The sequence below is a fragment of the Apostichopus japonicus genome, chromosome 16 (genome assembly GCF_037975245.1).
Source record: "Apostichopus japonicus isolate 1M-3 chromosome 16, ASM3797524v1, whole genome shotgun sequence".
NCBI lineage: Eukaryota > Metazoa > Echinodermata > Holothuroidea > Aspidochirotida > Stichopodidae > Apostichopus > Apostichopus japonicus.
The window spans coordinates 40,202,545-40,229,109 of record NC_092576.1 but is presented as its reverse complement, the minus strand read 5'-3'; the positions used below and the strand labels follow the sequence as shown (position 1 = coordinate 40,229,109).

Below are 26,565 nucleotides of genomic sequence, written 5' to 3'. Positions count from 1 at the left end.
ATATTTTATAACTGGTAACTGTGGCAGATTCATTGCAAATGCTACTGAATACAATTGATATGTTAAAACATTCTTATCATTAGATGCATATGATCATTAATTCAAATGCAGCTTAATCAATGAGACAAAATGAATGCTTCCAAACGTATCCCTCTATAACAGAAAATGGAAGAGAGAAACTGTTTTGCCCCGTAGTGGTTTAATTGCACCAAATAAGCCATCGTGAGACTTGGCTAATATATATATATATATATATATATATATATATATATATATATATATATATATATATATATATATATATATATATATATATATATATATATATATATATATATATATATATATATATATATATATATATATATATATATACATATATATATACATATATATATATATATATATATATATATATATATATATATAAATATATATATATATATATGTATATGTATATATATATATATATATATATATATATATATATATATATATATATATATATATATATATATATATATATATATATATATATATGTGTGTGTGTGTGTGTGTATATAAAATGTTCAACCTTTAAATTTAGGTTTACATAAAAAGTTCAACTAGTCTTCCATAATTTGACAGAGAAAGATAAAGTTCAATATATGTATCTAAATATGAAAAACAAGAGGGCAATACATTTCTATCATCGCCAGCAAACACTGCTTTCAATTGAACACATTTAGTATAAGTTACTCAATCTGAAAATACCAGTTTTGGAGTAAAGATGACTACACTGAACAGAAGATACCCGCCAAATGTCAACTGGATAGAGCGGATATTATAACTTAACTGGAAATATCGGGTCACCATAAGTCCGCGACTTTTCACAGTACACTCATTACGAACGCAAGAGGGACTGAAGAAACCCGGAAAGGAGGGTTATTCTTAAGAACGCACGCGGACTTCAAGTACCATTACGCAAGCTTGCACACTAAGGGAATTATTAGCCTTGCGGACTTGAAGTACGAGTGCGTTCTTACGTGTGAACAAGGCAAATGAGAACAATGAGATAATTATCACAATTTGTTTTACCTATGTCGATTACAACAAAGTGATGAAGACCACTGGAATCACCCTACTTCATCTTAAAGTATTCCTAAATCATGTTACCATATAGTTGTTGCATCGGCACAGACTACTGAATGCACTTATTTCTGTTTGCAAAAAGATGATGTAGATGAAAAGGGGAAGGATAATGCATGCCACTCCAAGCTTCATTTTTCCTATTTTCTTGTATCCTCTTTCTTCTTAATAGCACATACTTTTTATATAAAGATACGTTGGTGTTCAAGGCAAACTATGTACATTGGTTGGTATACGGGATAATGCAACCCATACGATCGCTGAGAGCTTAATATGTATTATGTCAGTTAAGGTTAGACCACAGGACCACCAATAGAAACAATAGGGCAATCCAAGGAGTTGCCTATCTGATGGACATTTCATATCTAGTTCCTTGCCTTTTGATGGAAGCAAAAACAACAATTGTACATTCTCGTTTATTGGGATTGAAGTCTGCTACATAATTACCAGGTGATACCGTTGTTTGCCTAATCAGTCCATACTGGAAAATGGCAATTGCTTTACAGTATGTTAACTGATAGTGTCACCGTAAGTTAATGATGATACTTTCTTCCACTTGCTTTGTGTTATCATCGAATATATATATATATATATATATATATATATATATATATATATATATATATATATATATATATATATATATATATATATATATATATGTATATATATATATATATATATATATATTTATATATATACATATATACATATATACATATATATATATATATATATATATATATATATATATATATATATATATATATATATATATATATATATATATATATATATATATATATATATATATATATATATATATATATATATATTCGATGATAACAGAAAGCAAGTGGAAGAAAGTATCATCATAACAGTCCACGCGTGATAGATTTAGTCAACAACTTACAACTATATCGTATTGCCTTCAACAACTTAAATGTGATAATGAAAGAAGGAACAATTAAAGCCCCGATATTATCCTGTTTTTTTCCTTTTCAACACTTACACTTTCGACTTAGAACAAGGAAGTTCCCAACATTTGTTTCGCTTATTGTGTTCAAAGTAGGCCTTTTCTACCTTTCAACTCCTAGCGCGATAGCCAAAAATACATTGCAAAACCCCTTCCTTGACTGTTAATTATACTTAAGATAATTAAAGGTGTACTGTTTCTTTACCCAAGCACTGAAATATTAAAACCTGAATATCACCATAACGGATTTCGGTGACATACATTAAAATGTTCGTGTCGCAATAATACAATAGCATGTTGCGTTTCGGTATTTTTGTTATAATTGAACATCAGTATCATCTGCTGTAAATCTTATGGAATGTATAATTCACCGCTGTTATAGTACTTTGGTCAGTCCAATCTGACATAACGTAGTTTTGTTTATTCAATGTTCATCACCATCTTCCAATACTGCATTAGCAAGTCAGACATGACTATTCTGGAAAGTACAATAAGAATACAAATACTGACCTTGTGGTTATAGGTTTAAAAGCATCATTCTCTTTCACCAATTGTACCTAAAATGTTTACTCATAGTTGAGCTTTTGTGGTTCACTACCATTCCTTGTCCTATGTGTGCTGCAAAGACTCAGTAATCGTATCTTCTTCATAATTATTAAGGCTACCTGTAAAAGCTTTTCGTGGAATGCCAAGGTTAATTTTCATTTTCATTTTCTCGCATTAACTTATTTAGATGTTAGTATATGCTTCTAACGATTTTAAATTTACCTCAAATATGTGTGGTGGGCATTATATGGGTCTGTCTAATACTGGCGAGTATGGCACTCAATGTAAATCAGTAACCTGAAAATTTCAAAGAGATAATACACAGAAAGATATTATTTTCACCCAATTAGTGAAGAATGTATCAATAATTAGAGGCTACAAACAAAAATGAAAATAATAAACAAACGATGCAGTTTTATATTCATCATAAAGCATCCCAATTTAGTTAAACGTCCTTTATTGTACCATCACGAAGCAGCTTCAGTCTTCTTAAGATTGCATTTCCTATTTATTTTGAATCAATCATAACAAGACTTGTTTACAAAGAAGTGTTGACTCTGTAGTGACATGTTTAGGATATGTCAAGGTAAAAGTAATAACGTTGGTTACCGAGTGAAGCGATCTGTGAAGATACTGTTGTTGATAACATAGAATATGTGCCTGATGAGCTATGTAGGACAACTGGTTAGAGATGGAGTAAGATACTGTGACACGGCATGTACCAAACAATGGGGAACAGGAGGTAATCTCTGGCTCATCAGTATCCGTAGTGAGTGAAATGGCGGTGGACTACATAATTAACTTTTTGATAACATTATTTATGAGTCGAAACAAATAACTTATCACTCATGTTACATGTTCCAACAGAATAATAACTTTTAATGGGATGAAACCAAAATGAACCTTAAAAGAAAATGCCGGTCAATATGCAAAACATGTAACTATTATATTAACTCAAACTTATTGCAATATGATACGGTTAAGTGTGATCACTTGTGATCATTTTACAAAGTGGATCCCTTTAAAGCAGCGAGCTTGAATTCACACTCCAGACTATTACAATACATCAGAATAACTATTATGTTGCAGGGGAGATACACGTTTACTTAAAGGGTCTCATTTGATGAGAGTAATATCAAATTTACATGTAGTCCAATACACCATCGACTGATGGGCAAATTGCAAAAAAAAAATCGTGTGTCTCTCACTTTAACCAATGAATGTGAAATTAATGGTAACATCATAAACACTTCCGCACAACACGCTTATTAACTGGCTTCACAGAAAACAAAAGTCAATGCGCGTTACAAATGTTTCCTGTGTGACTTTCGAATAATAGTGTATTGACTGTCAGTCATTTTGACGTGTTAGTTACTGTGTTTCACTACTATTCAACGTTATATATACTGTGATACGGTTATCGTGCAGTATCGTGCAGTAGACTACAAGTTGACACTATTAAATCATTATTTCCTTTGTGAATTTCCTTTACTGCTTGTCACTGTAAATACGGATTTTACCTGTTGTACATCAAAACAGGAAATGAGTAGGATATTTTAGAATAGAGAATTACCCTAAAGAATATATGAGAAATTTAGTTTAAATTTAAACAATGTTTATCTATTAAGAAGGCAATAACTGTAATCTAATATAACTTGACTGATTCCATTTAAAATGAAAACAAAAACAAATACCGTGGTGCATTCCATAACAACAAGCATATTGGTAAAACAGATTTGTCTCCTGATCGTAAAGAACTTCTTTTACTATTTGTGAAGTAAAATACAATCAGATATATCTAATTTACATATCTGTATCAAACAATAGAACTTAAAACTTGAAGCAAACTAATATAACTTTGAATGATTCCATTTAAATTGAAAACAAAAACAAGTACCGGAAGTGCATTCCATAAGTATATGTATATTCGAGAAAAGAAAGAAATTGTCACTTGATCATGGAGTAATTCGTATGTAATACTATGTGTGAAGTAATAACCTTAGATAAATCAATTTTACAGCTCTATGTCTCAAACAGTAGGACTTAAAACATGAGCTCATCTGCGTGCTGATTAAGAAAACAACTTATATACAAGTGTTAGTGTTCGTGTCTACGCAGGGACAGTGGGAGTGACTATGACGCATGTGCATTTAACAACGTACATCGTTTTGGTTCAGTGTACACACGAATAGTGCATTAAAACTGTACAACTACTATATGGGGTGCACAACTGCGTAGCTTTTACTGAACTGTATAATATGTACACAAAAGCATGCATAATATGTTAAGAAAGTACATATGATGATGCTAGTAAATCATCAAAGAGAATGCCTAGTGTTCACATCAATTGTGTGTCAAACTATACTGTGCAACAACCGTGATAGTTTTTCGTAGTTATCAATGTAAACTTTATCTCCAGTGTTCATTGTCCCAATATTAAAAAAATATAGTGCAAAATCAATCCTTATAATATTGCATTACAAATTTCGATGAACACTTTATCTCTGCTGTTATCACACTGTGTAAGCAGTGTTCAAAGAAGTGCAGGAATGATTCCTTATGATAATGCAGTATAATTATCATTGTACACCCATCTTTATTATCTAGTGTACTCCTTTTTATAGAAGTGTACAAGTGCATACGTGGAATCTCTGAAGTATTAACAGCTATTGATTAGTTAAAGATCTATTATGCGAGGAAAATAAAAATAGAACAGGAATATATAAATCAAATATGAGAATGCATAATAAAATTATCTGAGCGGTTATAGACATGTTCGGAAAAAACAAATTTAAATGAAATGATCAGATACTTGTGTTATCATGAATTGAGTCAATAACATTAAAGAGATCGAGACGAATACTTGCAGAAAATATATACCAATACGTTTTACCGATAGTCACAATTAGCTCATATACCATTATAGCACAATATTGAAATTTGAGTTTTATAAATAAAAATTAATATGAAAAACAATCGCCGCGTTTAAGATTAACGCCCTTGTTAAATAATGTATTCTGCATAAAATAAAATAAAAATACCTGTAAACATGCTACAATGATATGAATGTACCCAGGGGGTAGGAATCTTCCAAAAAGTGGGGTAGGGGCACAGCATCAGAGGGGCACTTTCTCATTCCACAACCATCACTCGTTATGCTATGAATCGATAAACACTGGCCATATCACTTAAATATAATGATGTGTTAGTATGCTATCAATACTATTTATTGAGATTGTTTATCGTTTACCATGCTACAAAAGATATGGGATGCCATTTTAAAAATAGCATGTACAGACTACAATTAAAGAATTAAAACACAATATTAACATTAAAAAAGTCTCAATATCCAGAAGTCAGTTCTTCATCAAAGGGGCAAACTTAATGTGCCAGTGAGGCACATTTGCTATTTTGAAAAAAAAAGTAGAGAAGTTATATGGTATTACGCAAAGTTTTGTTTTTCTTAATGGCAAAGTTGGGTTCCAATATATTCCAAATTCTACACATCAAGTACCGATTAGTGAATTATCTTTTAAGTTCTATCTCTAATCAAGCAAAGTCAACGGTTTGTGCTTCAAAAGTATGTTTCTAGACGATACCAAATCACATCATATTCGAAATGAAAACAAATGAAAAAGTATAAACTGAGTGATTTAAACGGCATCCGTAACTTAGTGTGTACACGTGACAGTACAAATGAAAAGAACATCGCTTTGTCAGAGTTATACCGATTGTTATAGCTCATGCTAAGACAATGACGCTTGGATCACAAACATTTTCAGAAAAGTAATATGGAAACAGCTACAATCTACGTCACTTTTCAACTTGTTCTTATCTTTTACATGACCTATACTGCAATACCTGCTAGTGTTTATACATACCAAACAGTGGTGAATGGATCTCTTGTTCTAAATGGTTGCCAAACCGATAAAGATGACACAATTAATTGGAAATTTCAAGGACGACTTTTCTTTTTTGCAGGTAATTTATTGCAGACGAACTTGACGAACAGTTTGCACATGCTGACAAATAATTCAGTGTACATCAAGCCAATCTCTTTGCTGAATATTGGAAAGTACGAATGCATCAAGAACCAAAAGACTTTGTCAACGTATTTCGTAGACATTGAAGGTGTGTAGTAGTTTGTCTTGTCACGTATGTCAGTAAGCCATCACATACATATCATTATAAATTAATTGTTCAGGTTTTTTCTTTTTCTTTTTTCTCATTGAGCCAGGGAGGATAGGTTCGGTTGGGGATGTTGGTTTAAAGGGCGATTTGTACTCGTTAAATAGTATGTACTATATATAACAGGTTAATTAATTTTCCGCTCAACCTGGTGTGCAATATCGCCAAATGGGTAAGCATTATTTTATAGCCTCCAGAATTCCTTTGTCTCATACAATAACTAACATTGAAAAGGTCTTCTTCTGTTTCCTTTTAAACAATGTCTTTCTTTGAAAATCGTTTCTTGTTACCATCAGTTCCACCGACTTTATCTATGATTGTAGACGGGCATTCATACCATGATAATGGAGATACGATTTACATACCTTACAATAAAACCATACCTGTGTCATGTTACGCTATTGGTAGCAGACCTTCAGTTAATCTATTTATTACGGTGGACAATGAAGAAATATCACGAACAGATATCAACACTTCAACCAATACATTTTTGGACGGCACCACTTTTGACACAACGATACAGTTTGCACTACGAACAGCCGAAGAAACAGGAACTCTTTCGTGTCATAGTAGCGGTTTAAGCTACTACCCAGGACAACGGTTGGATGTGAGCTACTCAATTTATGGTAAGAAGATATTAAGGTAACCATATTTCATACGGAAGGAATTTAAATGTACTTTTTTGATGAAATACTTAGCAAATGAAATGCCACTTTCTAGCCATAAGCCATATTATTAGAAACTCAGTGGCTTGTTTATAGGGAGAGAAAAGTAGGGAATTAAAATAATGGGTTTTTCATCCAAATTGCAAATAAGGAAGTCTAACTCGAGAGTTCGTGCTATATGATATTTCAGACATTTCGTAAACAATGAACTAAGAGCAAATTTACTTTTCTTGAATCTACGATGGTGGATTTTATCGTTTTCGTATGTACTTAATTATGATAAATGTTGCACAACGACGTTTGGATGCTCATGAATGCTAAAAATCGTACTTTGACTAAACACATATTTCAATTATCAGAACTTAATGAGTTTAGATGTAGGAATTACAGTGTGAAATTCCAAAAGAGATTTGGTAAATAAATGATAAAAATAACACTTCTAAATTTTGGAGGCTTACATGCATTATTTTCCAGTTAATTATACGTTAATCGTTCCGCGTTACATTAAAAGGCGCAATTATTGTTTGTCTTGGCTACAATAAGTGCATAATGGCGTTACGTTTAATTTTAAGTACACTGTTTTTTACTATTCCTGTTTACAGTCGATTCATCAACGTGTTCCAATTCCCCACCGAATCCAAATATTCTATCCGCATGGAAAATCGACTTAATGACAACACGGATGATATTTAGTCCATCCAAATAAAGTGTTTTTGTTTCTTTTTATCATCGGACATACATTTTAATGTGAAGACACATTGTGTTCAACATGAACTTTCTAGATTGTTTGATATGCATGGGAATGAGAACGGGTATCGCTTGTAACTCATGTGGTGATATTTTAACATAGTACTTTGCATTAGTCTGCAGTCATAGAAGTTGTTGATGGTTTTAAGTTGTTTTTCCAACAAAAAGTTTTTTTTTCAGCGGTTCGATCTTTTCTAAGTGAAATACCGATTACGGTAAGCATAGGAGTTCATTTGAGAAAACATTGCCATATTTGAACAGCTCAATGGGTGTATAGGATAGAAATGTTATGTTTTCCTATTAAGCATCATTGTAAAAATATTGCAGGTGTTTTATTTTGACGGAGTACAAATACAGCGTATTCCACAACAACTTACACGAGAAAATGGTCACTATGTTAAATGGTATCCCTCTTCGAAAATAAGTTATTATGTCTACTAATAGATTATGTTACAATTCAAAGCTATCGTCATGGACGCCGGTTAATCAATATGCATTGGTCATTGACCTATGTGGTAGGTATATAGTTGACATATATGGTGATATCATACACTGCTTTGTTATGTTATTCATCTCTCGGTCAGCACGGATATTTCAATGCGCGTGTGTTGTGTGCTAGTTTGATTGAGCAATGACTGAACAAGTAAATGACTTTCAGAAGATCGTTATCAGTTTTCCATTATTAAGTTCTTAATACAAATGGCTTTATACATTTAGTGAGTATAAATATACCATTGATACGACTGGTAAAAGATCTCGTGTATTTAGGTTTATGTCAACTATGCTCATTGTCTCATATTCTCAACTGTTTTTCTCTTACTCGTAGTATTCCTGGAATCAGTGGACCTAGCCCTGCTTTGTGACAAGGCCTATATGCCGTTATGATGAAACTTACGCCGGCTTGCTTTGCATTTTTACGGACAATACATATCTCAAATAGTACGTATATTAGTTGATGTTTATTTACTTGTATTTGCAGTTCACCATGTATAACCCTTATTGTCAGTAGCTCGCGGATTGCAAGTAAACCAACCATTACTGTGCGAGAATAGAGAGATCACGTTCATATAGCATTTCCCAAGCCCTCTATGTGACTAATGCCCGAAGCCGCTTTTATTTCCCAAGCTTACAACTGTAAGACTAAACGATGTAACAATTAAAACCAGGTTATTATCCTGTTGTCTCTATTTCTTCACTTACACTTTTGACTTGAAATACAGGAAGTGCATTGCCTATTGTGTTCAACGCATACTACTTTTCTGAATTTTGTACGGCGATAGATAAATACAAAGTCTACATTCACACATATATATATATATATATATATATATATACATATATATATATATATATATATATATATATATATATATATATATATATATATGTATATATATATATACATATATGTATATATATATATATATATATATATATATATATATATATATATATATATATATATATATATATATATATATATATATATATATATAATGAATGTGTAGCAAGTGGTATGACAGATATATAGTAAATAAATAAAGAATAGCACACTATAAACAAAATCCACTTCACGACCGGTTTCGTCCTTTGGGACTCATCCGGCGAAGATAGGAATCGAACCACCGAGTGTTGTGTCACAGACCACAGTGATTGAACTGGTGTGTGAATGCGTATAAATATGCATATCTTATTTACGGCTTCGCTTGCCTATAAAGAGTGGTTAGTCTTTGTAGATTGTCAGATTCAAAGCACCAGGGATGCACTCTTTACAATCATAACACTTGGGTAATACGCCCTCAGTCCACACGGAGCACTCACGGACAATGCTTCTAGGAAGCTCGAAATTATCTTCCATCCTCACGCCTATCCTGGGGAGGGGGTTAGGGCCCACATAGTTATGGGCAATTTACTTTCTTAGGCACTCTCACAGGAATCAATAACAAAGAGATCCTCGTTGCGCCTCCTGGAAAAATAATCCATCAACATTCTTCCCATAACTTGACCGTCGTTCTCTCATCAGACCTGGCGTCTGTGCGGGCTCGTTGGGCCTCCCACAACAGTTACATTGTCACTATGTGGGTAGGTTAAAGGAGACAATTAAGTGAGGAGTGAAGATAATCCCTCAAACTTACTGGATTTAAGTATTTACGAACGACGACGCTACCTGTCCCTCACCCACCGCTCACGTCTACACGCGGGACCTACACGGCACTAACTCTTATCGACGCAAATGTGACGACTAACAGCTGACTTTTCCAGTTGACAGTCTTTGCCGAAGTCCGATGGAGAGCGAGAGATAAAGAGAGGTGTAGAGAGAGGTGGAGCTTTCATGTTAATTACATATTTAACCTTGTCTTAGTACCTGTTCTCTGCTTCTTTTATTACAAGAAGTCATCATTATGTCTTCATTCCGTAGTAAATCGATGAGTGATACAATCGATTTTGTGCTTTGTTAATTCGTCATACGTATGTCATTATGCTTTTCACCTCCATTTGTTCTCGCTAGTTCTCACTCACGGATCTCTCTACCTCTTGCACTCTTGATGGGCCGACTCGATTGTCTCTCGTACACACCCCTCCTCCATCCGTACACAGAGCGCCCAGAGCTAGGTAGAATGGATAGATCTGGAAGTAGGAGAACACTGACCTTGGAAGGGTCATTGAAACGCAGTTTAAGAATGTTACCAGGTATTATCCTAATTATTGTTAGGTTATTGTAGGTCTTCATAACCTGCGCACCCCCATTGACTCTAGCCTATTAAATTGTAAAATGTGTGTACTGCCCATCCAGTGACCCTTTATAAAATTAGTAACCTCCTTCTGAATATGTCCTGCTGATATATCTATATCACGCGTGGACTTTTCAACATTATTTTTTTTTTAAGTCAGACAGAAATATCTTTATCTTGTTCATCTACAATGAATCATCTGCTTTATTATCCTTCACTTTATCATGTTTGATTGCATGTATTTTCTCTTTCAGGATGGCAGTTTACGTGTATAGTATGGTGTGTATGTACCAGGTGTTCCTTAAGTGTGGAAAATGCCTCCGAACAAGTCTTTTCTCTGCATATTTAAGCATCCCGCTCTAGAAACGGGTTTTTCAAAACTCCGTATGAGCAGTTTGGGTTGTTGTTAGTAAGGCCTTAATTCCTAGTGCCGTAGGTATTTTATGCTGGGACCTATTCTTCGGAACATTCGTTGATCTGTGCCTTTCGGAGTTGTGTTCTAGTTGTGCTAATGTTGCATCCTGTATCATTCCCTTATATCGTTATTGCTTTGTTATTGGGTTGTATGTCGTTCTTTTCCTTAATTATTCCTACCAAATCAATAGACGAAGTCTTCAAAACAAGAAAAACTACTTAAAACGTGACACCTGATCAATATTCAGACCGGCTCGTCTCTGGGACGACCATGAGTTTTACCAAATTACTTTTCTTGTTCAAGGAACCATCTGTGCGAAAACAAATATCTCTCCGGAGAATTGGAAGGGCATCAACTCGTAGATAGCACTAAGGAGTGAATGGATATGGATCAAATAGAACAGTTACAGGCACCCGCGGGTACTCATGACTCTTTAAGTTCTCCGAGAAAGAACCAACTGGGGAAAAAAAGGCTCGGATCCGGATCCAAGTATAGGGACATTGCTCCACAAACCTCGTCCTCGAACCCGAAGTCGAAAGGAGAGGCTTCAAACAAGAACAAAAAAGGCCCCAAAAGCAAAGAGAAAGACTTTCTGGAGTGGAACCTCTCGAGTCCGAACGCAACCTCAACAAATGAGAGACAGAGAGTGCCAGACATCGGCTCTCAACGATATTTAATCGGCTCCCAGGCCGAGATCTAGGAGTAGATGGATGAGCTCCCCAATGCAAGAACGTTCATTTGAGAACTCGATGCCGGGTAGAAACGGAGTCCAGGTAGGAACAATTTACTTCAGTCGTCACCTAGCTGTCTCTTATACCTACGTCTCGATGACCCCATCTAAGGTCACTAGCTTCCTTTTCCCCAATCTACATCCTAAAGTGTTTAAAGCGTGTTTTGTATTGCATTTTTTTCAAACCACGTTTTGACGCCCGGTTTACTTTCTTGAAGAGCTATTTTGGATTCAAAAGCAAGTCTCGTATTCTAGTGAACCTAAAAAAATGCTGCCTAATATCCTGAAATGGTTACGCTTTTTATACATGTACGTTTCCTTTTATGATCGCCCTTCCGTGTAAGTTTGGTGATCCTGTACCAGTTGCGCGAAATGAGCCATTGGGGCTTAGAGAAATGAGACAGATAAGTACTATCGTTAGTTAATACCCACATAAGTCAGCTTTGTTGTGTCTACGACGTTCACGTCGGCTCCCAAACTTACCCCAATTGGAACCCCGATGCCAACGTGGCCTCTTGCTTCCAACGCAAATAGCACCTGGCTGCTTCTTTATCGCAGTTGTCTGCGGTTTTTCTAAACATCAGTGGAGCAGCTGACACCAGTTTCACCGGCTTTGACACCAATGCCCGCACTACCAGCGTTATCGGCTCCAATCCATGAAGTGGTTACACCCAGACCGGCTTCGGCCTTAAGCTACCCGCACATACCAGCTCCTGATCGGACTGCGAGCTTTCTTCAAGGCGGTACAACATACAGGCCCCAGCCCAAGTAGCAACCCCTCCCCGATTTCAAGATAGTAGTAATCCGAGCTTCCGAAACCCGGTCGGAGTTTGTCGACTGACAGGAAAATGTTCAAGAAGGGTCCCAATTTCCCTATAAAACTTATGGCAATATCGATCAAAATATTCTTGAAGCGATTGGGGTGAACTGAATTACATATCACTGCGGGGCCCAAGACGTCCAGGGTCATATTGAGGGTTACACAAGAATCTGAGGAACAGTCAGCGTCTTCATACCGGTAAACACGGCATACCGGTAAACACGGTATGTTTGACCAGGTGGATTTCTTTCAAAAGAATGGAAGTTGACGGTTTCTCAGTTAAAACAAGGTCTTATGTGTGCATGAGCAAATGTTCAAGTCCACATGGTGTCGACAGAGGTGAAGGAACAACTCCAGGCCGAACATGGAAAGTCCTTGGGTACCTTCATTGACCCCAGAGAACGAAAACGGAAGAGCTCCTCGTGGACTAAGCTTCAATGGCCAGAATGAAGTTCTCTTCAACATGATAGCTTCCGAAGGATCTTTCCTCAAAGAGGAAAGCAGCGCAGATCTTGTAACTCTTGGACCCTTCGGTTATATTGAGAATTGGAAGGATGCCACTGCTAATGGCACACTCTAGACGCACCAATATTAGAGGTGCCCATCCTATCACGGATCTCCCGATAGTAAGGAGGAGAATTTAGAACAGTGATAAGCCTAAGGAACGTACGTGATTAACGAGCTTTATCTGATCGAATTAACATGAGTTACGATGTAAAAGTATTCACAGGCAACACGAAATGTGTGGCATACGTCAACGAAGCGGAGGACGAACTCGATGACCCGTTGCAGAGCAACATGTCAGGATATGTTAAGAAGGTTCGAGCTACCGAAACTTGATACATTCGCCCACCGAGTAATACGACGCTACCAACGTTTAGAGAACGAACGTTGATCGCTCTCTTGTCTGTGAAATAGACGCGATTCGATCAGCTGGGAGGGAAGAACCGTTATGTCTTCCCTATTTCCTACTTATACAGAAAGTCCTTAAATATGACGACGAGAACCAGGAGGATCCCGATTGCCTCATGGTGGTCTAGGATGCCCTGGTTTCTACTTCTGGTGAATATGCTCCTCGATGTCCCGCCGAACCTTTAGGACTCATCAGATCTAATACCCCATTGTTAACATGATTAGCGACCCCCAACTTGTAGATTGTCGAGTATGCTCTCAGAGGGAACACTTTTTGTAAGTGGCTTTCAATATGGCTGTATCCACCTGAGTACCTGAGACGTCTCGAACGTATCATTCAAGACTGAAAAATTTAGATTAATCCAAGATAAACCTCCCTATCCTAAATAGCTGACTTATTCAAGTCAATGTCGGAAAAAGGAAGAAAGGTCCACCATCAGAAACGACAGATCTGTCATCACCGCAAGTTACCAGGATTTCGCTGATTGCGCTACTTAGGGGAATGGCAAATCGGAGACCAATCCAGTCGTTTTTACCACATTCATGGAACATCAGCGACATATTACAGGATCTTTAAAAAAAAAAAAACTTCCAAACAAATGGCAGAGTCACACCCTTGGAGGCTCTCATTTTTAAAACTCTTGTTTCTGTAGCGTCTTTTTGACACCCACAGTTCACAGTAGTGTCAATCAAATTCGTCTGATGAACTATTTTTATTCAAAAAATCTCTTATTTCTCCTAAGTTAGAGAGAACAAATTAAGGTGTCCAGAGTGGGCACTCATGTGGTATCTAGTGCAGAAAAGGGAAATAAGGCCTTGTCCAGGCTCCTAATTTTTCATTATATAGAAGATATCCTCAATTTGGCCTCCTTGAAGACACCGTTGACTTTCGTTGCAACCTATCTAACCAACGTTTTTGCATCAGAGGCAGCGGTTGGGCGTGCGGTATTGATATATTTTTCGAACATTTCCGGGCCGTTGAGCCTCCCACTACAGTTACAGTGCCATTATGCACCTAGTTAAAAAACAGGTATGTTAAGAGTGAAGTAAATTCCGCAAAAGGTACTGGTTTGGGTGTTCAAGAACGATGATAGTTGATGTCTCTCACCGAAGCTCTCAACTCTACGTGTGGGAGCTTCGCCGCACTAAATTCTACTGACACGGACGGGCCGGATGATCGCTGAGTTTTCCGGAAGGGGGGGGGGGAGGTCTGTTTCCCGGAATTTGATCATTAGAGAGAAAGGTAGAGAGAAGGAGAGAACCATCCTGCACCTCACACCTTATTAGACCAACTTAGATTTTACGTTGTAAACCATCTATCGTCCCTGCCCGGAACGCAATGCGCCTAGAGGCATGGGTAGATCCGCAAGAAGGTAGTTAGTGACATAGGATAGGTTCACTGGTGGCGCATTGCAAGAAAGTTACCAGTTAGTTCACTATGGTGGATAAGAATGTATATTTAAAAGAGACAGGCAAGTATCAGGGCTTTGTTAATAACCGAACCAGTAAGTTTTGGGATATATCCCTAGTGCATTTTTCATCTGCGGGATTTGAAGCGGGATACCCACGGAAACCCAGATGTACATATTCTGTACCGTCGGCTTCCAACTGTGAAAGTGATTGTTTGCCCTCCTATGTGGTCACGATGTTTCGGCAGTTGGGTCCTCGTCTTCACATCCCAGTCCCATTCCCAGACCGATTCAGAGAAATTATAGCAGAAATTTGCTAAGCCGGTTACAAGCCTGCATTTAAGACCTTATAAAGGGCCTTCATCGTTTCCGAGATCAGTCCCTCCCTCGGTTTCAACGCCTTTTCTCCGGAAGCTCCGGATCCTGATGCCATTGACTTAAGTGCCTCTAACATATGGGGATTCATGATCTACAACTTTCATTGAAGACTAACTACATTCAAATTGAGTGAAAACTAATAAATCTAAATAGAAGTCAGCTACCTTTATATTGGTGGTTACGGTGTGCCTCGATAGGATTGAACTTCTGCAGTGAGGAGAAAGTGGACAGCGTTTTTTATCAAACAAGACGCTGTTGCGAGTGCTCCTTGTTTTTTTCACCATTTAAACAAATGCCAATATATGCAGAGTGATCAATATGTAAGCTATACCACACTTTTAACACCTCGAGATTTCAAAGCGGATAAAGATGTTCGGATTGAAATAATTGAGGGCAGCTGACAATAAAATAGACTGAAATTAAAAGAAAATAAAGATGCCTAACATACATATTCCTGTTGATAATAACAATTATAAGAGTACATTTGCTTCCCTTCTTGCAATACCTCCAAGAGGAAGGTTGCCACCCGGTCTACTGGGCCCCCACGGGATCGGAAGCGTTACCCAATATTCAGTAGTAGTACTACTGTTATGAAATAGTAATACTGCCTCTTTGATGTTACCGAAACACTCCATCGAGACACCTGAAAGGCCCCTTACATATTGATCTAGGTCGAGGATTTATTTTTCCCACAAGAAGTTTTAACTATCTTATTGAATCTTGTTACAGGGCCTTTTCCAAAAAATAGATTCCATTGTGTCTGTGGAACATCCGAGAAGGTTCTTCTCATGTGGTTTGGACTTCCAAACTCCCAACCAATCAGGGCAGATCATCGAAATCTAGACTAATTTTTATATCGTTAAGTTAATGCAGGATGAGCATGTTATTGGCTGCCTTCTGATTGTGCGCAGCGGGATTTCGTTGGAGTAATGTATAAAAGGCGGCATGTTCTCGCAAGTTCGTGGGTTCGTCACCATTTCATCACCCCTTTGAATTGCGTAATTGACGGAGTCAAATCATTGTTATTTTATTTAATTAGAGAAGAGAATCGACAGAGAAGAAATTATAACGAATCACCAAATCAAATCCTATCTTGTACAACTTGTTATTCTGTGAACTCATTGTTTCCCTCTATCTTTCGTCACAATATTACACTACAGTAGTAGCACTATTGCAGTCTCAAGTTGAAAGTCATAACATTGGATTGCCTGGAATTTAAACAGTAGGTCCACCAGTAACGCAATGAGGAGTAGACATCATGACTGGTTGTGCAAGCATGTCGCGACCAGAAGCATGTCCGCGCCGGGGTGACCTTGACGATTTATTTACGCGGCAGTCGTGTTGTTGTCCGACCGTACTGTGACGATGTGACCGCTAAGCGATCCACCAAATAACGTAGGGCTCTCAGAACCACCTGGAAGTTAGAGAGTAGTTCTGACGCCGACTCCGTCCGTTTACAGGCTTTGAGCTTTCCAAGTGGCCCCATCGGCTGAGGGTGGCATCCGTCGTGACCGACGTCGTCGGAACTGGATTCCGGAAAGGCTGTCTGATACGACTAGAACATGTCTGCCTACCACGCAAGGAGCGGGCGTAGCTCCGTCTTGAGAGAGGAATAGTTACTTGAGTGACCTTTTCTTGAGCCTGCAAACTTCCAGGAGATGAGCGAAGCGCTCGATATTCCCAAGCAGGCGTTGTCAGGTGGACGCATAGGCGCTTTGTTTGCTGGGCTTTGCCAATCAGGCTCGCCGTTCTTTCAGGCGTCGGATAAACCATGCCTCCGGCTAGGTCGAGGCGAGCACCCAGGTAGATGATGTACAGCTTGGGGACAAGGGTGCACTTTTCGTAGTTGGCAATCCAGCCCAGTTCCTTCAGTAGTGTGACAGTGGTGTTCGTATTGGCAAAAGTCTCTCGCTGGGAATTGCCGTGGAAGGGCCAGTCGGCCAGGTAGGTGAAGACCGTTGCTCATTCCTCAAGAAGCTAGGTCAGACAGTCTCGTGTTACCCAGGTGAAAATCCTGAGCGACGTGAAAAGGCCGAACGGGAAGGAGCGCTGGTTTTTCGATGTATAGGAATATGTAAGTAAGCACTGTTTAAGTAGATGGACGAGTCACACATTCCCGGATGCAGCAAGGGGGAAAAGATACGAGAGTCTCCATTCTGAACCTCTTGTGATTGACGAACCTCTGGTTGAGCTACTTGAGGTAAAAATGGGTCGCAACGTTACATCTTTGGTGTTAGGAAATTATAAACCGGATGGAAGGGGTGGACGTCTGCGGCCGTCGACTGAGTGATGACGCTTTTGTCGAGGAGTCCACTTATTTCCTCTCTTGAGCGGCCAGCTTTTACTTCGAGTACTTAGGGTACTGCCTTAGCTCTCAAGATGCCAATCAGGGTGGGGTAGCGGAGAAACTATCTCACGTAGCCACGCTTGTCTACGTCAAGAACCCTTGCGTCTGGACTAATCTCTTACAGCAAACTACAATTGAGTTTGTTCGCCAACCCACCTTCGCTCTGGGTGTTTCGGTCGGGTAGGCATCTCTAGGGCCATTTACCGCAGCCCCTTCCGCGATTTCCCCGGTATTGTTGGCGGTGAAGTATGCGTTCCGTTTGCGCGGGGGTGGCGTACTGATCCGATATCAAGTAGCCCTGGCTCTGTGAGTAGAAGGGTCTCGGTTGTCTGTTGCGGCTGTTTTGCCTCGGGGTGTAGCGCGAGCATTAAGACGAGGACAAGCGGGACATGTATTTGTCGGCCTCCCTAAGTGACCTAATCCCATTCCCCTCTTCTCGTGAAAATTGCTTCCGAAGAAGTCGCTCCCCACAATCGGAAGGTTGCGGAACTCATCTGCTAAGGACTGGAAATACCAGTTTCTGGAGTCCAACACCAAGGTCATGCGTGTTAATGTCTCCTTAACCGACACCCGCGAGAACTGGTCGAGAACAATTCTAGAGACAGGGCAATGAAGGCTAGTACGGACGCGGCATCCTTCCGCAAGATCCCTGAGGGGTGTGCCTTCTGGAAAATCTACTCAGTAGAAAAGAAGCAGCAGGGGTGACGAATACTTCATGTTTGCTCTGGAGGCCCAATCGACGTCAGAAAGGGAGAATCAAACGTTCTCGTGTCTTTGCCTTTGATCATGTCCTTTTAGTCGAGAACGCTCACCGAAATTAGTCTCTCCCGGACTTGACGCAAACTGGCTTTCCCAGTCGGCATCCTCGATGTGGAAGGTGCGGTGTGGTTTTCATTGGAAGGCGGTCCGTCGTTTTGTTTGCGCCACCGCCTCCAAATGTTTCCGACATTCGAGGTCCACTGACAAGGACACTAGGTGTTAGTGGGCCGCCCTGTTCGATATCAGCTTGGATATTGGCTCTCCCTGGGCACCTGCGTTAATTTGTATCCGGAAACAAGGACCCGGCGTGTCTGGTAAGGGGTCCCCCTCGTCCTCCTCCGAATCGCCACTTAGAAGGTGAACACTCGCTGCGACCGACAAAGTGTCGTCAGCTCTGGACGAAGTGTATTCACACGTGTCCTCTGACCCTTGTATAATCTGGTTTCGGGTCACCCGCTCACGGATCCGGTGGGAATTGCAATGTGGAGGGTGCAGCTTGTCCCGGCTTCTGTAGAAACTGACCAGAAGGTCATTGACCTGTGAAAGGAGAACCTGACCCGAATCTGAAGAATTTCTTCTCCTGCACTTCGCCGATCTGCGATTGCCCGACAAACGTCCTCTTGAGGAAGTGGACGAAGAGCCGGACCTCGACAGGTACTGAGATGACCGGTGTCTCTCTCGGCTGGTAGCACGGCTCTTCACAAGTTTTACTTGGCCAAACTGCTTCCAGAGTTAATTTTCTTCTCTCAGTTAATCACTGTTTCCTATCAAATGCTTTCAGTACTGATTAAAAAGGCTGGATAAGTTTTTATATGTTGTCTTTTTTCCCTTCTTTTTGTGGGCAGTGTGAACCTATACCAAGTGGACAACACATGATGAATTGCTTAGTGGAAAAACAATTTGTCCGTAAGATAACTGACCTTACAACAAAGAGGATTGCAGGAAAGTGTTACAGTAAGTGTTGGGTGATGTGTTAAAAAGAACTGTAAAGTTTAATTAAATGTCATACATAGTTGAATTTGCTTTATTTTTGTCCTTCATATACAATATAGGCCTATATTATCTTCATCACTGTTCGAAAAATTCTCTTACTCTCATGGAATATTCTATGTTATTTGATACTTGGCATGATTTGAATAAATGCCTGAAACAAAACACAAAAGCTGCCATCATGTAAATGAGTATTATAATGTAATAAAAAATGATACATACTGATTTATATCTACTAGATACTTCTCTGAGACTTCTCACTTAGAAGGAGTTTGGCAAATACTAAGCACAGTTTAAACGATTTAAAAGCTACATTATATTGTTAATTAATCTGTATTCTTTCTTTACCCTTCCACAGATATAACTGAAGCATTTCTGAAAATTGCAAAACGTGAACAGGTGCACCTTTGGCAGACGATAGTAGCAGATGAAAAGGCGCAGAGATGGGATGAAGTTAATTATTAATTAGAATAACTAAATGACTGTTGCAACTAGACAAATAAAGCATAATTGTTCAAAACAATTTATTAATTTCTTGAATTTATTAGGGAGGCGTATGAACATAATATTCTCAAGGAAAATCCTGATTTATATTTTTGTTTGAATGAGCACTTTTTTATTTCTCTGTGAAGTGTTAGTGTGTCATTGGATCAGGAGCAGATATGTGTTCCTTGTTGTTTGATTTGATCTGCTTTTTCGTATATGTTTAATATTGATATGAATCTTCGAATCAACTTGTGACACCTGCTTCATTATCGAACAGTCAGTCAGAACTGCATTTGTCAACCCTGTTTTTTTCGTCTGTCTCACTCACTCAGTCCCATGACTGTGAAGTCTTCGGGGCGACATGGGGGCGACATGACGGTCGAAGCTGACATCGTCCTCCATGGAGATCTGTAAGCAGCTGTGGCGAGCAGGTCTGGCATGTCCAAGCCGGTCCAGTCCTTCACGTTGTCGGACCAGTTTCTCCTCTAGCGTCCACTTCTGCGACAGCCCTCCACAGTACACTGGAGTATTATCTTGGAGAGGCTGTCATGTCTGGTGACGTGGCCAAACCACGCCACTTTCCGGCGTTGAATGTTGACAGGAGTGGTTCATGAGGGCCCACCGGGACTCCGACCGTTTCTTGAACATAATCGTTGGTCTTAAGGTCGGTGAATATGATGCGGAGCATTTTTCACAGGCATTTGGTCTCGAAAGCCTGGATTCGCCTTTCGCTTTCAGCCAGAAGTGTCCATGTCTCGCCAGGTCATTGCTACTGTCGCTGAGGCAATCCGAATTCGGATTTCTTTTGCAGATCTGCCATTTTGGGTCAGAGTCACTCCCAGGTATTTGAAGCTGGATACTTCCTTTACAGCCTCGTTGTTTATAGTGATATGAGCATTGATGTTGTTCCTGCTGTTCACTAGGACTTCCGATTTCTCTGTGCTGATTTCCATGCTAAATTTGTCCGCTGTTGTAGCACGTTTGTTGGTGAGGTCTCCGAGCTAGTTAAAGAGGCCGTGAAACCAAAAAATACAACTAATCAAGAGTAACTTCCTCTGAATCTATGAGAAAATCTATGTACAAAACTATCCTCATCACCTTGTAAACCTCAAGGACTAATTAGAAATTTACGTTTTAATATTCGCATCCGAAAATAGATATCTGAAAATGCGACTTCAAAATAAGACAATGATGACGTCATGTTAGGAACACAAGTGCCAAGCCCAGGCACGTACCGGATGCGCGACGATCTTACCGTCACACATATACGCACATTTTCACTGAGAGAACAACCACTGTATTACGCTATATTGCTAGAAATTTCAAGTTTGTTTTAGAACATGTAAAATATCCGAGAGAAATGCCGGTCCGTTGTTTTGTTGGGGGCTGCACAAATATCATAACAACGCATATAGCAATAAGCCTTCATCGACGGCCGAAGGACGAAAAAAACACGGTAATTATGATAAAGTTAGTGCACAACACTAGCGCTTATTCACTGGGCCTAGCCAGTATACGGCTTCGTATGTAGCGAAGACTTCACGGAAGCATACTACGACCCTTCCTTTTTTTACGAAATAAAACAAATGGGCTTTAGCGGGTCGACGTAAACGAGTAGTTCTTCTATCAAGTATTCCACATCAAAAACTCCGTAGACCAGGTTGGAGAACAGAAAACCTCCAATAGGCAAGTGGCGATCCTTGTTCATGTATATGAATACATAGCCAACACATTGTACATATGGGTTGTAAATCACCGTAGCACAACGTACAATACGGTTCAGGGAGTTCCGAGAATTCCAACAACACATGCACACAATGGACTGGATTTTGTTTCAAATGCTTCGTTAATAAATTCTTACCACGTTGTATGTTCCTTGCAATAGTTCCGAACGGGTTTGTTCTTCCATATGTTGTGGAGCTTCAATTTCGGCTCGTTTAACAGGCTCGAACTGATACGGTTTTAACACCTCAGGTCCACTCTCAACGTTCGGTTCAATATTGGCATGATCATTGCCTTCACTCTCTGCTTCGAATTTGAGAAAGGGGAATCTAATTATAGCTCAATTTCACTACCTTGTGAAGAACCACTATCACTTTGAACTTCGGTTGCCGCATTTGGTTCTAAATCTGACATTCCACGGGAAATTTCGATCTGATTTCGCGCCCACTCGTTATCGATTGTTTTGTGTATTTCTGTACACTTGTCGTACTGTAAGTATGATATGTGTTGGGAAATCAGCGAGAGCCGAATCCTGTTTATAACATAACGTCACATGACGTCAGGAGATTAGGAAAATTTTCAGCAGAACGAACTTTTCAAGCCCGAAGAGGATAAATTAAATTTCAATTTTCGAAAGAAAAAATCATTTTTTTTTACTGGCAGAATGGTTGATATATACTCAAGAGAGCATGCTTAGATGGATCCCCAAAAGACAGGAAGTTGAAATCTTCGTGCCATGGCCACTTTAATGTTGCCTCCCATCATGTCTATATCAGCAGCACACCGAAGATTGCAGATTGGCCGTCCACCAATGGGGATAGAGGTATGGTGGTCTTGGAGAGTTTCCTGCATGGTTCTTTCGAGGAATAAGTTGAAAAGAACTTGAGAAAGTAGATAGCCCTGTCGAACACCCTAAGTTGTCTGGAAGAACTCTCCTAGCTGGTTGTTCAGAAGAACTGCACTGCTAGAGTGACTGTACTGTGAATGGATGACTTGAACAAGTCTTTAATCGATGTTGAATTCTCTGAGGACATGCCAAAGGCCATCATGCCAGACTCTGGCGAAGGGCTTTTTGAAATCGATGAAGTTGTAGCAAAGGTCGCGCTGATGCTGGAGATGTTTCTCAGTAAGTACCCTGTAGTTGAAAATTTGCTCGGTGGTGCTCCGACTAGCTCTGAAACCTGCCTTTTCTTCAGATAGTAAGTCCTTGGCATTGGAGTTTAGTCGGTATAGAATCACACGAAGCATTATCTTGCTGGGTGGCTTATCAGGCTTATGGTCCTGTAGGTTTGACAACGCCTAAGTTTCCCTTCTTCGGTAGTGGTATCACCAGTGATTTCATCCCACTCATTGGGCCATTTCTTCTCCTCCCAGATCGTCTGACAGAGGGCAGTTAGGGCCATGGTTAACTCCTCTCAACAACTCAGATGGTATTTTGTCCACTCTTGGAGATTTACCTGGTTTTAGGCTGTGTATAGCTGCTTCAATCTTGGCTTTCAATACAGTCAGACTGTCCTCCCATCCCGCAGAGCTATTACCATCCGTTCCGGTCTGGCCTTGGTCCTCCGTTGGGGGGGGGGGGGGGGTTGTTGGTGGTTCTGCAGTATGCCGATGACAGGATTTAGCTCGTAATTGTAGAGGTCGTTGCAGTACTTAGTCCATCTCTTCAGAACATCCTTGTTGTCTCTGTCCTCGATGATGGCTGCCTATGGTTGTGTAGGTTTAGTGACGGCTTTGAGGGTGTTATAGGCATGTTTGCTGTTCCCTGTCTTCATGTCGCGCTCAATAGCACTGCATCGTTTCTAGATCCATCCTTCCTTTGCTGATTTCATTCCTTTCCTTATCGCATTGTTCATCTGTTGGTACTGCATTCGTGCCTTCTCGCCCATATTCCTTTCCCCATTCAGCACTCGCCTCTTATTCCAGAGTTCAAGGATTTCATATGTAACCCATGTTTGGATTTTCTTCCGGTATTTACCCAGTACAGAGTCGGCAGTGGTTTGTAGAACGTCCTTGATGTTGTTAGCAAGCGAGTCTACGTCACATCAAGCAGGTTTAATGCTGCAAACTTCCCTCCGACTTGGGACTGGAATACCTGGGCAACATCAGGGTTCCTCAGCTTTTCTAGATCAAAACGGATGCGCAGACTCTTGAGGGTGCGTTTGGCCTTCAGTTTCATCTTGAATGACATGGGGACGAGATAGTGGTCGCTTCCGATGTCAGCGCCAGGGAAGGTTCTGGTCTTGGCTTTGTTTATGCTGGATTTGAATCAAAGTCAATCTGGTGTGAACTCTTCCATTGGGTGAATGCCAGGTTGCAGATCTGGAGAGCTTGTGAGGTTGGAGAGAGTTGGTGCATAGACCCGGATGATGGTCATGCTGTGTGGTTTTATGATGGATATGGTCATGCTAGAGATGAGAGTGCACCTAATGACACTGTTTGCACTCTCCTTCCGAACAATGAAGGCGACCCCGTAGTGATGTTTCTTTTCCTTTCCGGAGAACCAAATCTTGTGTCCTTCTTCGGTTATCGTTTCTCCAATCCCTGTCCATCTGACTTCAGAGGGCCCAATTATGTCCCAGTGGTAGCGCTGTAGTTCATGGGTCAGCTCGTGAATATTTCCGCAGGCATACATGGTACGGACATTCCACTTGCCTATTGTGGCACCCCTCGTTGGTAGTTTAAGAGCGTTTTTCACTTCAGTAGTCCACTTACCATGTCCATCCTGGAGTGAGTCAGTGGAACGCGCAGTCGCTGTTCATCCGGGCCTTGACCGATACGGCATGGTAATGTTAGGCTTTTTCATCATGTCTTTTCAGTGGGCTTGTATACAGCATGGTGGCGCCTATCTCCCCTCAAAGCTGTTGATTGACAGCCGAGGTCCACGGAAAATAGTGGATCGCCCTCAGTCACGTTCGCTTAGTCGTTGAGTCAGATCTGGAACCGACCGCCCTGGTCGTTGGCCGACAGGGTAGCTCGTCGGCCCTGTGATGTAGCGAAAACAACACCCCCTCACGTAGTTTAGCCCGCCTGCTGAGGCTGTGTTCCAGGGTATGGCGCTAGGAGCCACACGTGAGAGGGATCGGGAGATGGGTGAGAACCAGAGGTCTGTCCATCCCGCTGAACCAGTGGAATGCAGCAACCAGAAACCAAAGATGCTATCTCTATCCAGAGCCCCCTATACCCCAAAATGTTAATACCATATTACATGTCATAAGTTTCCCATTAGGCCATTAGTTTCTTTTCAATTGTATAGCATTATTTAGCAAAGTGGAGAAAAGGGATACTTCAGATGAAGTTAGGGGACGCTTACGAAATATTTGAAGACACTTTGTTCTGCTAATCCATTCTTTCCATCCAAATATCTTTATTACATTCTTAAGCTTATGTTAATATTAATCTTCTACTCAAACTTTTGAAATTGCGTTTTTATTGACCGATCAGTCAGAACTGCATTGGTCAACTCTATTTTGTTAGTATTTTCATATGTTCTCGTTTTTAAGGATATTCTATATTCCATACTACATATCATAAGTTTCCCATTAGGCCATTTTTTATTATTTCAATGTAATAGCAAGAAGTTGTGAATAGCAATGTGTAGAAAATGGATACTTTATATAAACTTAGTAGGAGGCCTACTTAAAGTCTCAATAGGGGTTTGCCAAATTATAACTTCGATGTTTTCAGCTTACTGCCCTAAAAGCTCAGTAAAAATAACAACGTTGTATGCAATTTGCATAGTAATAATCATTATTTTTATTGAGTTTTCTGTCGCTAAACATGTTGAACTGAATTACAGTTGCCAGTAGTTTAAGACTTCTAGATTATACAAACTCCACTCAAAATCATCAAGCCCCGCTCAACAGATCATGCCCCATCTAATCTCTCTATTTTGTTTAGGACAGTTAAGCAAGGATGACGAGTGGACGATATATATATATATATATATATATATATATATATATATATATATATGTATATATATATATATATATATATATATATATATATATATATATATATATATATATATATATATATATATATATATATATATATATATATATATATTAAATTTGTTTAATAAACATGCTGATATGGGAGGTCTCAGTGATTTCAAGGTAAATCGTTCACACGATAAGGGCAACATAAACTAAAATTCTTTCTTTTGATTGCGACAGCATTTTCCATTAAACCCACCTGGTCAGAGTGCATTTAGAATAACGAACATTTAATCTGCAAAATTCATCAGCAAACACGTATTGGTACTTAAACAAAAGTAGTTTTGTTCTGTTTATCCATTCTGTCCAACCAAATTTGCTATAAGATGCACTTCTAAAATGTTATACTGTTGCAATATGCTACTTTTTAGTGAGGATTTAAACCAAGAAAGTCCAGTCAAAAGTGTCAAAACTTGCCAATAAGAGTGCCACAGTAGGCATTTGATAATTTAGTTATCACTGAACACAAATTGAATAATAGCTGCCATAGACATTCAAGTCATTATTTATTATGTTAACATTTAAAAGAATGTATACTATATTGCACAATAAAGAGACATAACCTTTACATTTTTTGGAATTTTTGTTGAATTGCCTTATAATATTCTGGAAGT

At 39.3% G+C, this 26,565-nt stretch overlaps 1 protein-coding gene across 5 annotated transcripts; it reads left to right on the top strand.

The window, feature by feature from the left end:
* Nucleotides 1-5,810: 5,810 nt before the first annotated feature.
* On the top strand, nucleotides 5,811-25,898 carry LOC139982938 (uncharacterized). 5 transcript variants are annotated; one of them, XM_071996149.1, is made up of 7 exons: nucleotides 5,811-6,781; nucleotides 7,135-7,464; nucleotides 9,077-9,189; nucleotides 10,760-10,941; nucleotides 11,701-12,170; nucleotides 19,598-19,706; nucleotides 20,101-25,898. In XM_071996149.1, exons 5-7 carry the CDS (start codon nucleotides 12,108-12,110, stop codon nucleotides 20,205-20,207), a joined length of 279 nt encoding a protein of 92 aa, XP_071852250.1. In that variant the 5' UTR covers nucleotides 5,811-6,781; nucleotides 7,135-7,464; nucleotides 9,077-9,189; nucleotides 10,760-10,941; nucleotides 11,701-12,107; the 3' UTR covers nucleotides 20,208-25,898. The 5 variants fall into 5 exon arrangements, 2 of the variants coding, with proteins under 2 accessions (XP_071852250.1, XP_071852249.1); XR_011798440.1 differs by having other exon boundaries at nucleotides 6,061-6,781; XR_011798439.1 differs by lacking the exon at nucleotides 11,701-12,170 and having other exon boundaries at nucleotides 6,061-6,781.
* The last annotated feature ends 667 nt before the right edge of the window (nucleotides 25,899-26,565 follow it).